The following is a 10,884-nucleotide window of genomic DNA, read 5'->3' on the forward strand; positions in this document are numbered from 1 at the left end:
GCTATTGTGCAATAGTTGACTTCAGACATTTGAATTTAGAAAGCTTCCTGGAGGGGAAGTGAAACGTCTTCAAACCTTGGAAACCAAGTACAGTGGATTGTTTTTAAATTTTTACTGATTGACTTCAGTGGTTCATCAGGCATTAAATGCTGCAGAAACCCATCAACCCTCCCATCAGGTGTGTTTGGCAGCACAGACCTTAAACATGTAGGCCAGTGGGCCATGCAGACATGAAGGGATAAAGAACCACTTTATAATTATTCAATTTCATGCATTTGTAAGAATCTGCTGAAAGAAAAATATCCACGGGCTAAACCTGAGCTGTTTTGCAAAGAATAATGGGCATTTCAATGTCTCTAGTAGAGATGTACCCCCAAAAAAACATCTGAGGTAATTGCAGCAAAATATGGTTCCTTTAAGTATTGACTTAGAATTCTGGATGTAAATTTACCTTTGTATAATTTTTCCAAATACATACGTTGTGGTTGTGCAGTGATGTACTATAAAAAAATACATAAAAATAAAAACTAAAGAGATGAACTAGAGATTCTGAAAAGTATATATATATATATTATATACACTATATTGCCAAAAGTATTTGCTCACCCATCCAAATTATTGGAATCAGGTGTTCCAATCACTTCCATGGCCACAGGTGTATAAATTCAAGCACCTAGGCATGCAGACTGTTTTTACAAACATTTGTGAAAGAATGGGTCGCTCTCAGGAGCTCAGTGAATTCCAGCGTGGAACTGTGATAGGATGCCACCTGTGCAACAAATCCAGTCGTGAAATTTCCTCGCTCCTAAATATTCCACAGTCAACTGTCAGCTGTATTATAAGAAAATGGAAGTGTTTGGGAACGACAGCAACTCAGCCACGAAGTGGTAGGCCACGTAAACTGACGGAGCGGGGTCAGCGGATGCTGACGCGCATAGTGAGAAGAGGTCGCCAACTTTCTGCAGAGTCAATCACTACAGACCTCCAAACTTCATGTGGCCTTCAGATTAGCTCAAGAACAGTGCGCAGAGAGCTTCATGGAATGGGTTTCCATGGTCGAGCAGCTGCATCCAAGCCATACATCACCAAGTGCAATGCAAAGCGTCGGATGCGGTGGTGTAAAGCACGCCGCCACTGGACTCTAGAGCAGTGGAGACGCGTTCTCTGGAGTGACGAAACGCGCTTCTCCATCTGGCAATCTGATGGACGGGTCTGGGTTTGGCGGTTGCCAGGAGAACGGTACTTGTCTGACTGCATTGTGCCAAGTGTAAAGTTTGGTGGAGGGGGGATTATGGTGTGAGGTTGTTTTTCAGGAGCTGGGCTTGGCCCCTTAGTTCCAGTGAAAGGAACTCTGAATGCTTCAGCATACCAAGACATTTTGGACAATTCCATGCTCCCAACTTTGTGGGAACAGTTTGGAGCTGGCCCCTTCCTCTTCCAACATGACTGTGCACCAGTGCACAAAGCAAGGTCCATAAAGACATGGATGACAGAGTCTGGTGTGGATGAACTTGACTGGCCTGCACAGAGTCCTGACCTCAACCCGATAGAACACCTTTGGGATGAATTAGAGCGGAGACTGAGAGCCAGGCCTTCTCGTCCAACATCAGTGTGCGACCTCACAAATGCGCTTCTGGAAGAATGGTCAAAAATTCCCATAAACACACTCCTAAACCTTGTGGACAGCCTTCCCAGAAGAGTTGAAGCTGTTCTAGCTGCAAAGGGTGGACCGACGTCATATTGAACCCTATGGATTAGGAACGGGATGTCACTTAAGCTCATATGTGAGTCAAGGCAGGTGAGCAAATACTTTTGGCAATATAGTGTATATATATATATATACTTATCTATATCTTTTATAAACCAAACTTTGCTTTCTGCAAACTGAAGCGCAAAGCAAAAAAAAAAAATGAATATGTCTTCATGCCTTATATGACATCTAATCCAACTAAAATATATATATTTTTTTACAAGAATGACTGATAAGAGCGTGGAGAAACCTTAGTACATATGAACAACCCCCAAGAAATAAAGAGGCAACTCTTTTTTTTTTTTTTAGGTATTCTTTGTAATTTTAATTCCCATAATTTAGTTTAAACATGACATTTTTTGTTCCACTAAAAATCTTAAATAAAACATTACAGTACAATATATGCAAATCAAAAGAGCTTGGGATTTTTTTTTCCATAGAAGCAGGCTACAGTTTATCCTGAATTTCTTTGCATTTTTTTTTCTTCCATTTAACTTTTAATGGACTGGACAGTTGAGAAGCAGTAAACATTAAAAAGACGACACAGAGCTGCAAAGCCTGCAGGGTCGGCCAAGGAGCACGTTTGATTACAGAAAAGACCAGAGAAACAGATGATAGCACGCCATATTCAGATGAAGTTCTGAACCTTTACCCCTGTCTTGTATTTTTTTGTAAAGGAGAGTTTGTTCTATCCAACCATGAGACAGCGGTTGTACACCAGTTGTGATCAAGCTGCACTTTCAGAACAGCTAGTATTGCACATTCAGGGAAAGAGAAGAAAATGGCACATTCTGTATAGTTCCTGTTTAGAAAATCATCATAATGCAACAGACGCACACCAAAGCCCTCACTAACAACGTGAACAGTTTCAAAAATGATGTTCTTTGTGGGGAGGAAAGTGCCAAACTGCGTCACCTAATGGTTGTATTTATATAGAAAGTATGTCATTTAAAATACCTGAAACAAACAGGAAAAAATATGCATTTTTCACAATAAGATTTACTGTTTTGAATTGGTTTTATAATAATTGTCTGCACAGATAGCACAGGACATTAGACCACATAAATAAAATTTACTTTAAAAGTTGCATAAACAACATGTAATGATTACAAGGCAAAACTTTAAAGAACAGTTTTGACTTTTCCTCCCAGAACTGAGACATGTGCCCCTTTTGGCCTATCAGGATGAAGAATGCATGAAAAGAAAGCAAGTTGCACTAGAGGCTTGCACAGCGTGATGTTCACCGGAAATACCATCAAATGATAGAATAAATCAGATAACTGCCCTTTTGGTGAAAAAGCATTAAGTTCCCTACATTTTTATGGCAAGTCATAAATAATTTTACCTTTTATATATGTAGCACAAATTTTGACTGAAAATATCCTATCCTGTCATCTCTAAAACAATCCTATAAATCATATGGAACTAGTGCAGTAGTTTTCATGTTTAGTTATAAAACTGCATTACAAGCTTTTAACTAGCCAATCTCCCAATTTCAAAGTGCATAAATAAGAGATGGAGTTCAATCTCTTAAGCTACATTTCAAAATGGGAAATACATGAATACATTTAAGAAAGGCAGATTGTTGGTCTTAGCAAGTCTGCAAATTGATAAAGGAAAACAGCTAATTACTAATATCAGAATGACCAGTAATAATGTAATAATTATGATATATATATAAAAAATTTCATTTTAAACTACCGAATCCCTGATAATGAATCAAGATTATAATGCAAACTTGCATTATATCAGATATATGTTTGAATATATGCTACAGTAATAAAAGCACATTTAATAATGTGCCATTAAATGTAGAAGGCCCTGTAAAAGCCACCATCATGGACTATGAGGCGGGATGTCAATGTGTCTGTAAGATTAGAGGCCCCATAGTGTTTATAACAGATGACCTGCTTGAAGCCGTTCCCCAAACTGTTGCTTTATGTGGAGTTATCTCCACACAAAATCAACCCGGCTCTTTTCCACGGTCCAAATACATGCATCTTTGGTTAACTATCATGAGGGCAATAATGTGCCTTTACATCTTATACCGGATGTGTTCAATAAATTAAAATTTCAAATCGATAGGTAGGACAAGCATTAAAGGATTGATAATAACTGAAATGAAAATTCTAATTTTTCCAACAATCAAGTAGCACTGACAGTTTACGCGTAAATACAGAGATTCCACCAGCACCCTATAACAGGCCAGAAACCATGAGGAAGTGAACATGCTGTGCTGTTCAGACCTCTATGCAGTGCAATCTGTGGGAGAGTAAAGGTCATAGGCTGCAGGAGAAGACGGCTGCCCCAAAACCAGATAACAACCCCATACAGACATATTCCTTCTGTTTTAGATATTTTCATCAGAGCTGACCTCCTCAAGCAGCTCAGGGTTAAAGTCAAAGCAGCAGGGAAACAAAATTACAAAGTATTTTATCTCTAGTTCAAAAAATAAAAATGGTAATTTCAAAATCGTATCTAATAGCGACCGACATCAATCTACCTGTTAGAGGACGCTACCAGGCTCTGAGGGAGAGCGGGACAAGGGCACTAGTGTCAAAACCCACTTGGATGTAAATGTTTTCCCCACTTTAAGCCCACAGCGTCTCCCTCAAGTGCGCGAAAGCCCGCCCAGGTTAAAACTCAGATATGGTAGAAAAATATATAGTTTTGATGAGATCTTCTACTTATTCTTTTTATCACTGAAATCCACTCACACATGTAGTGTTAACACATTGCAGCAGCAGTGTAAAGTGACAGGGATCATGATTAGCACTACTACAAGAAAACAACTGGGGAAAAAAAATACTCACACTTCCGCTCAATGTTCTCTTTCTCTCTAGACACTTCTGGTTATATTCTTTTTTTTTTTTTCTTGCACTTAAAAAGTCATGGTTAATAGTTTGTCTTTCATTGGCATCATTAGGCAACAGTTGTTTTGTATGAGTGGCCGTTTAGGACAGAAACTATTTTTCCTCTCACGTACACCAATAAAACCATGTACACACCTCGGTAGACACACACACACTCAACAAAAATATGTTTTCCTCTCAAACACACTACTATGACATGCACACATCACAGTAAAAACAGTCACACACAATCACAAAACTAAAATTGAATATATGTCTAATGTGTGTGTGTGTGAACTAATAATAGACTGAATAAGAGGCTATACATATGTGTGTGTGTGTGCGCGCGCGCGCGTGTGTGTATGTGACTGATGTCGTAGCAGACTGAATGAGAGGCTTGTACTTGTGTGTGAGAGAGTTCAACCTGTCACGGAAGAGGCGGGGCAAATTGGCTAGCGCATGCGTGGAACCCAAACTGAGCAATACTAATGCGCTCTAATGAACTAATACGCAATACTAATGAACTCTCTCACACACAAGTACAAGCCTCTCATTCAGTCTGCTACGACATCAGTCACATACACGCGCGCGCACACACACATATGTATAGCCTCTCATTCAGTCTAGTATTAGTTCACACCCACACACGTAGACTCTTATTCAGTCTAGTATTAGTTCACACACACACACACACACACTTATGCCCTCTCATACAGTCTAGTATTAGTGCACACACACACATTAGACATATATTCAATTTTATTGTGATTGTGTGTGACTGTTTTTACTGTGATGTGTGCATGTCATAGTAGTGTGTTTGAGAGGAAAACAGTTTTTTTGAGAGTGTGTGAGTGTTTCTACTGTGATGTGTGCATGACAGTATTGTGTTTGAGAGGAAAACATATTTTTGTTGAGTGTGTGTGTGTGTGTCTACTGAGGTGTGTGCATGGTTTTATTGGTGTACGTGGGAGGAAAAATAGTTTCTGTCCTAAACGGCCCCTCATAGTTTTTTTTAAACAGATACTCTACAATATGGTTACAATGTAAACACCACAGTACAGAATTATTTTTACTGTCTCTGCACAAAGTAAAACACGATACAAGGCATGTGGCTACTTAAGCATAGATTTGTTCATGAAGAAGATAAAAACAGGAAACACACCACAAAAAAAAAAAAAAAATCAACAAAGATATCCAAAAGCTGGCATAGAGTTTGTTCAAATTAAAATAACTTCAGACTTTGTCTATAGGTCATTGAGGTGACCTCGTTTTAAAAGCTGGTGATGATCATTTATATTTATTATTCTTTAATTACTTTCACTTTCAGACAGATTGAGGTCAAAGGGATGGTTCGGGAATTTTCAAGTGAGGGTCTGTTAGCAGATCATGGGTTACTAATATCTTCTCTGCAGTCGATGACTCTCTTGGCATCTTCATTTAGGATAAATGCAAAAAAGTTGTTCCTGATGCTAAAGCTTACTGCTAATTTGAGCAGATCCCTACAGTCTGAAAACCTAAAGTTCAATTTTGGATAATGCTATTTTATCTGTAGTAAAGTTTGCATTCGATTTGCATTTTCATTGTTTGCATTTGACCGTTTCAACTACGGAAAAGGTCAAATAGTGAACTTTTTCCCCCATTAGTGAATACACCGTGCTAAGAGCTACCAGGTTGCTTAAGAAAACACTCTGGGTTGTTGAAATTGTACCTGAGGGAAGTAAAATCATCAAGGTGTTTAAAAGTATTTTAGAGGACGCCACCAAGATTTAATGAAAATGAACTGTTAAGACGTTTTGACAAGTGTGCTATTCTATTCAATTCAATCGTCATTTTATTTCAGAAATTAGACATTTCATCATAACTTCCCCCCCAAAAAAGTAAAAAAAAAAAATCCACTGGACCAAGTTTGAAGACTTGAGCGTTGAGTTTGAGGCTATATAGAGTGGACCAAATGAACTCATTATTTCTGGGATTTTGAATTGAAAAAGCTTAGTGGATGGGAAGCGAAACCTCTTCAAACTTCAAACAGTGGATTGTTTTTTTAACTTTTTTTGGAAGAACTATGACCTGGATGACTGAGAATCTTCAGCAGCATATTCCCCTTAAAAACTAAACATTTATCTATTAATTTTGTAGATGTGTTCCAAATCCAAAATAGCTTGAAATAATGCTACAAACTTCTGTGGGGACCTTCTTTCATCATAAAAAAAGAATTCACATAGCATTAGCATTAGTGTCCAGTACCAGTTAATATCAATATATATACAGTTTAGCTCAGAATTATAGATGCAAGCAAGTTTTCCAATATATGTGTTATAAATGCAACAAGAATGCTGCTTGGAATCTAAACTTTAAAACATTTATGGTGAAGAAACAACCCAAATTTCCACATCCAATGTGGCTCCCAGCTGCACAAAATACGATAGTCCTAAGAAAAGTGTAAACAGGTTGTTTTGCACGTCTGAAAATTCATCTCATGTAAACCGGTGTTGCTTTTATTATAATGTACCTTTGCAGCGTTACAATAAATGAAGATTTAGAAGGACACCTTTTGCAGCCAAGAAATCGACTACTAACAGACTTCTCACATGGCCTCACCTTCAGAAACCCTGGACCATCTCTTTCAGACAGATGTCTGGTGATATTTAGTGTTATATGAGCAGCCCAAAAACCAGCATCAGGCTTCAGATGAGCTCTCACCGAATGCTTGAAATCAAACAGAACCTTTAGCACCTGGCAGAAGGTCCCTCTGCATTCAAACACGCTTGAGGAGCTACAGTTTGAAGCAGAGTCCTCCTCCTGACTTGTTTTTTGATGTTTTAGTGATATGACACCATCTATCTTGTGAAAGTAGGGTTCGCTATGACACAGACTCATCTGTATGAATGAAAATAAAGGCATAAGGATAAAGATATGTTGTAGGACCTCGTCAGTGTGTGCTCGAACGCTTCAGCTCAGTTTTTAGTGTTTTGGCATATTGGCTCTAAATTGACATGCTGAAATGTTGACTTCGGCATAAATCAGCTCTGAGGAGAGCGACCTCTCTGTCTCAACGTTTCTGGTTCATTTCCTTAAACTGAGCCGCTTCCTATTAAGCCGCAGAATTATTATTTTTTTCCTCTTTGAACCACGAGCATGAAGCATACTGTGTATGATAATGAGATGAAGAGCCTCCCCCCGCCCACCCCCCTTCTCTCTACAACATTAAAAACAAAACAGGATCCCACTGCCAACCTCCGTAAAAGACAGTATTTACAGTACAAATTATATTATAATACATCATTAAAAAATATGAGATTCATCTCTAAAAACATACAGAAGCTTTCCACAAGAAAATCAAAATCAAATTCTTTAGTAAATTAGGTTTCTATGGTATTGTTGGGGAAAAACAAAAACAAAAAAATAAAGAAAAGTTACATGGCCCTCTTTTCTGAGGGGTCTTTTTCTTTTGGCCCCGGTTGTACCTGGCTGGCATGATAAAAACGGACATGATGGATGGGTTGGTTAAACGCACGCATGTCTTTTCTTGTTACTTTTTGTGCCAAAGCAAACCGTAATACAACAGATCCCACTGGATCAGAACAACAGTATTTACAATTATTATTTTGTTTCATGTCAGATATTAGATATGTGCTCACTGGTATGGTTATCTATTTTACCTGTTGATTTCTTTTTTAATTAAAAGGAAAGTTTCCTATTATTGTATGTACAGCAGATTGAATGGTGCATTTTCTCCCCGAAAAGAGAATAATTATGAACTGATTGAAACTCAGATGAGTTAAGAGGATATCTGGACATCAGAGCCAGGCAGCGTGGGAACCAACCCTCCTCACATCCTCCATAGTACAACCAAAGTCCATTTGTAAACCTCTGCAGATTCTTCCTACTTTTCTTTCCTCGCCCTCGGTTCTGCTAGCCTTCCATCATCATTACCCACGCTACGATTTCTTTCCAAGTTTCCCCCTCTCTGACTCCCCTTCTCCACCGCTCGCCCTCCCAGCCACGCCCCCCTCAGACGTAGGGCAGGATGCCGTAGACGAACAGGGCCATGACGGCAGCACTGAACAGGCCGGCCACTGGCACCGTGACGAACCAGGCTAGGAAGATGTTCCTGAAGAGGTGCCAGTCCACAGCTTTCTGGGAGCGGATCCAGCCCACGGCTACGACTGAGCCCACCTAGAGGTAGCGGCCAGAGAGAAGGAATGGAGATAATCAGCAGCAGAACTGAACACATTCAATGGTTGCAGGGACAGTGAAGAGCTGCAGGGCGTCTTTGCTGTATTTAGGACTGAGACGTTTAGGGCTGACAGTTGGTCAGGCTATTTGTACTTACACTAGTTTCTAGTTGTAAAAAGCCTAGAAAATATATATGTATACCCTGATGGGCTTAATAAGTGGTATAAATGTGTAATATAGTGTTCTATTGGATACCAAACACTGTTTGCCATCAGGGAACCGTTTTCCCCCTATAACCTGTTATACCAGTTAAGCATACAGAGAGGGATGTCGGACTACTCCTCTTTGCAAGTCTCTACATCATCCAGAGCTCTTGTATCATTTCCTTCTGCTCAGCCTCTCAACACAATTCAGATCCAGGAACGACTTATGATTGAGTCATACTTTTTGGATCATTATTTAGTAAATGCAGTCATTTAATCCACTTACTGCTCACTTCCACCAAATTTTTTATTTAAAATCTGCTGGTATTTTAGGGGTTTGTGATATCATCTATTAGAAGGTTCTGGTGGCCTTAAAGAGAAACAGAAACACAGATGCTGATACTAAATCTTTTTGGACTACTGTGTGCACCATAAATGTTCATTAACATTTGGATTTAACACATAGCCAGAATCATATTAGAGGCTCTTTGCTGCCATCTAGTGTTTAATTATACAAATTATGCAGAATTTAGGCAATCTACAAACTAATCAATATTCTACCAGTTAATTATGTTTTATGTGAGATCCACCTAGTTTATAGGTAAAGGCAAAATATTAGTTTGATCTGAGCGAAACACAGATCAAGACAAAGTCCCAGCAGAAAGCAAACTCTTTGTGGTTGTGATTGTAGGACAATCAGCGTTAGTATATACTGTTAGTAAATACGCTTCAATGGTTACAACAGACCTTTGGAAAATATTTCAAAATCTGGTAAACTTTAAAAGACGTTTTAAGAAAAACTGATAAGTGGTTGATGTACGAAGCAACAGTTGCAGAGTAGGTGAAATAAAAAAAAAAATTAATATTTTTTTCTAATTCTTTAGTGAATGGTTATACTTCTAAATATTAAGGTCAGTTTATTTTAGAATATCTTAGCTGGCAGTGAGAACAAATGCTTTGCTGTCTGTAAGTTAAACTATATAAAACAAAGCATACCTCTAAGATTAAAGCAGCGTAGGCCTATATTAAAAAGGTGATAAGAAAATACAGAGATTACAGGAGACATCTCAATTAGTCAACTGCTGCTAGAGACAATAGTGAAATTATACCATTTATTTAGAGGTTTAAACAATATCATTCAAATATTGATCAATTTCAGTAATTTAATTCCATAAAGTCTAAGTGAAAGATTTCTTTAAAAACTGACATATTTTGAGTGTAAATTTTTGCTAACTGTGATCATTTTGGCTTTAAATAAATAAAAAGATAAAATTAAGATTCTTTAATTATGACTTAAGGATAATAAATCATATGCGTAATGATTCACAATTAATGGTTTAAAAAAACTTAAATCGACTTTAGCATTTAAAAGAAAAATATACTTTCAAGAGATGTTAATGCAAAGAAAAAGAACAAATAATGAGCTACCAGAGATCTCTTTTGAAGTGAGGTTTGTGCTCAAACTGAAGGTTGGATTTGTTGAAAAGATTTCTATTTTTGTCTTTCTTTGTTTGTTTGTTTTCTACAAAATTTGGGATATCGACAGATTTGTTGCTGTACTTTTAAGCCTCTTTAACAGCCAAACTATTTCAAAGGGAACTTATCTGTCACAGACACAAAACAATCCTTAATTATTCACAGCAACAAGAAGAAGGAACTCATGCTGACTTTCTTTAATTAACTAAGGAAACATTTTACCAGACTATGCATTTATTCAATCATATCTGCAAACCAGTAAAAGCTCCTGTTTGAAATGTGTTTCAGACCATGTAAAAACATATAGAGCCCGAGGAAAATTGCTAATATCTGTGCTATTTGTCAAGTGACAGAGTTCAGCTGTAAAAAAACATTTTTTTTAAAACAGCGCAGCCTGCAGCTCTTCATAGTTCAGATCCAAATGTGT

At 37.9% G+C, this 10,884-nt stretch overlaps 1 protein-coding gene across 3 annotated transcripts in view; it reads right to left on the reverse strand.

Moving 5' to 3' along the window:
• Window positions 1–8,272: 8,272 nt before the first annotated feature.
• slc20a2 (solute carrier family 20 member 2) overlaps window positions 8,273–10,884 on the reverse strand; it is a 65,988-nt gene continuing 63,376 nt past the window's right edge. For all 3 annotated transcript variants that reach the window (XM_038277319.1, XM_038277316.1, XM_038277318.1), the window contains exon 11: window positions 8,273–8,778. In XM_038277319.1, the coding sequence (XP_038133247.1) occupies window positions 8,614–8,778 (165 nt within the window). In that variant the 3' untranslated portion in view covers window positions 8,273–8,613. The remainder of the gene's footprint in view (window positions 8,779–10,884) is intronic.

The sequence above is a fragment of the Cyprinodon tularosa genome, unplaced genomic scaffold (assembly GCF_016077235.1).
Source record: "Cyprinodon tularosa strain WSP-4 unplaced genomic scaffold, ASM1607723v1 ctg130, whole genome shotgun sequence".
In the NCBI taxonomy this organism is placed as follows: Eukaryota; Metazoa; Chordata; class Actinopteri; order Cyprinodontiformes; family Cyprinodontidae; genus Cyprinodon; species Cyprinodon tularosa.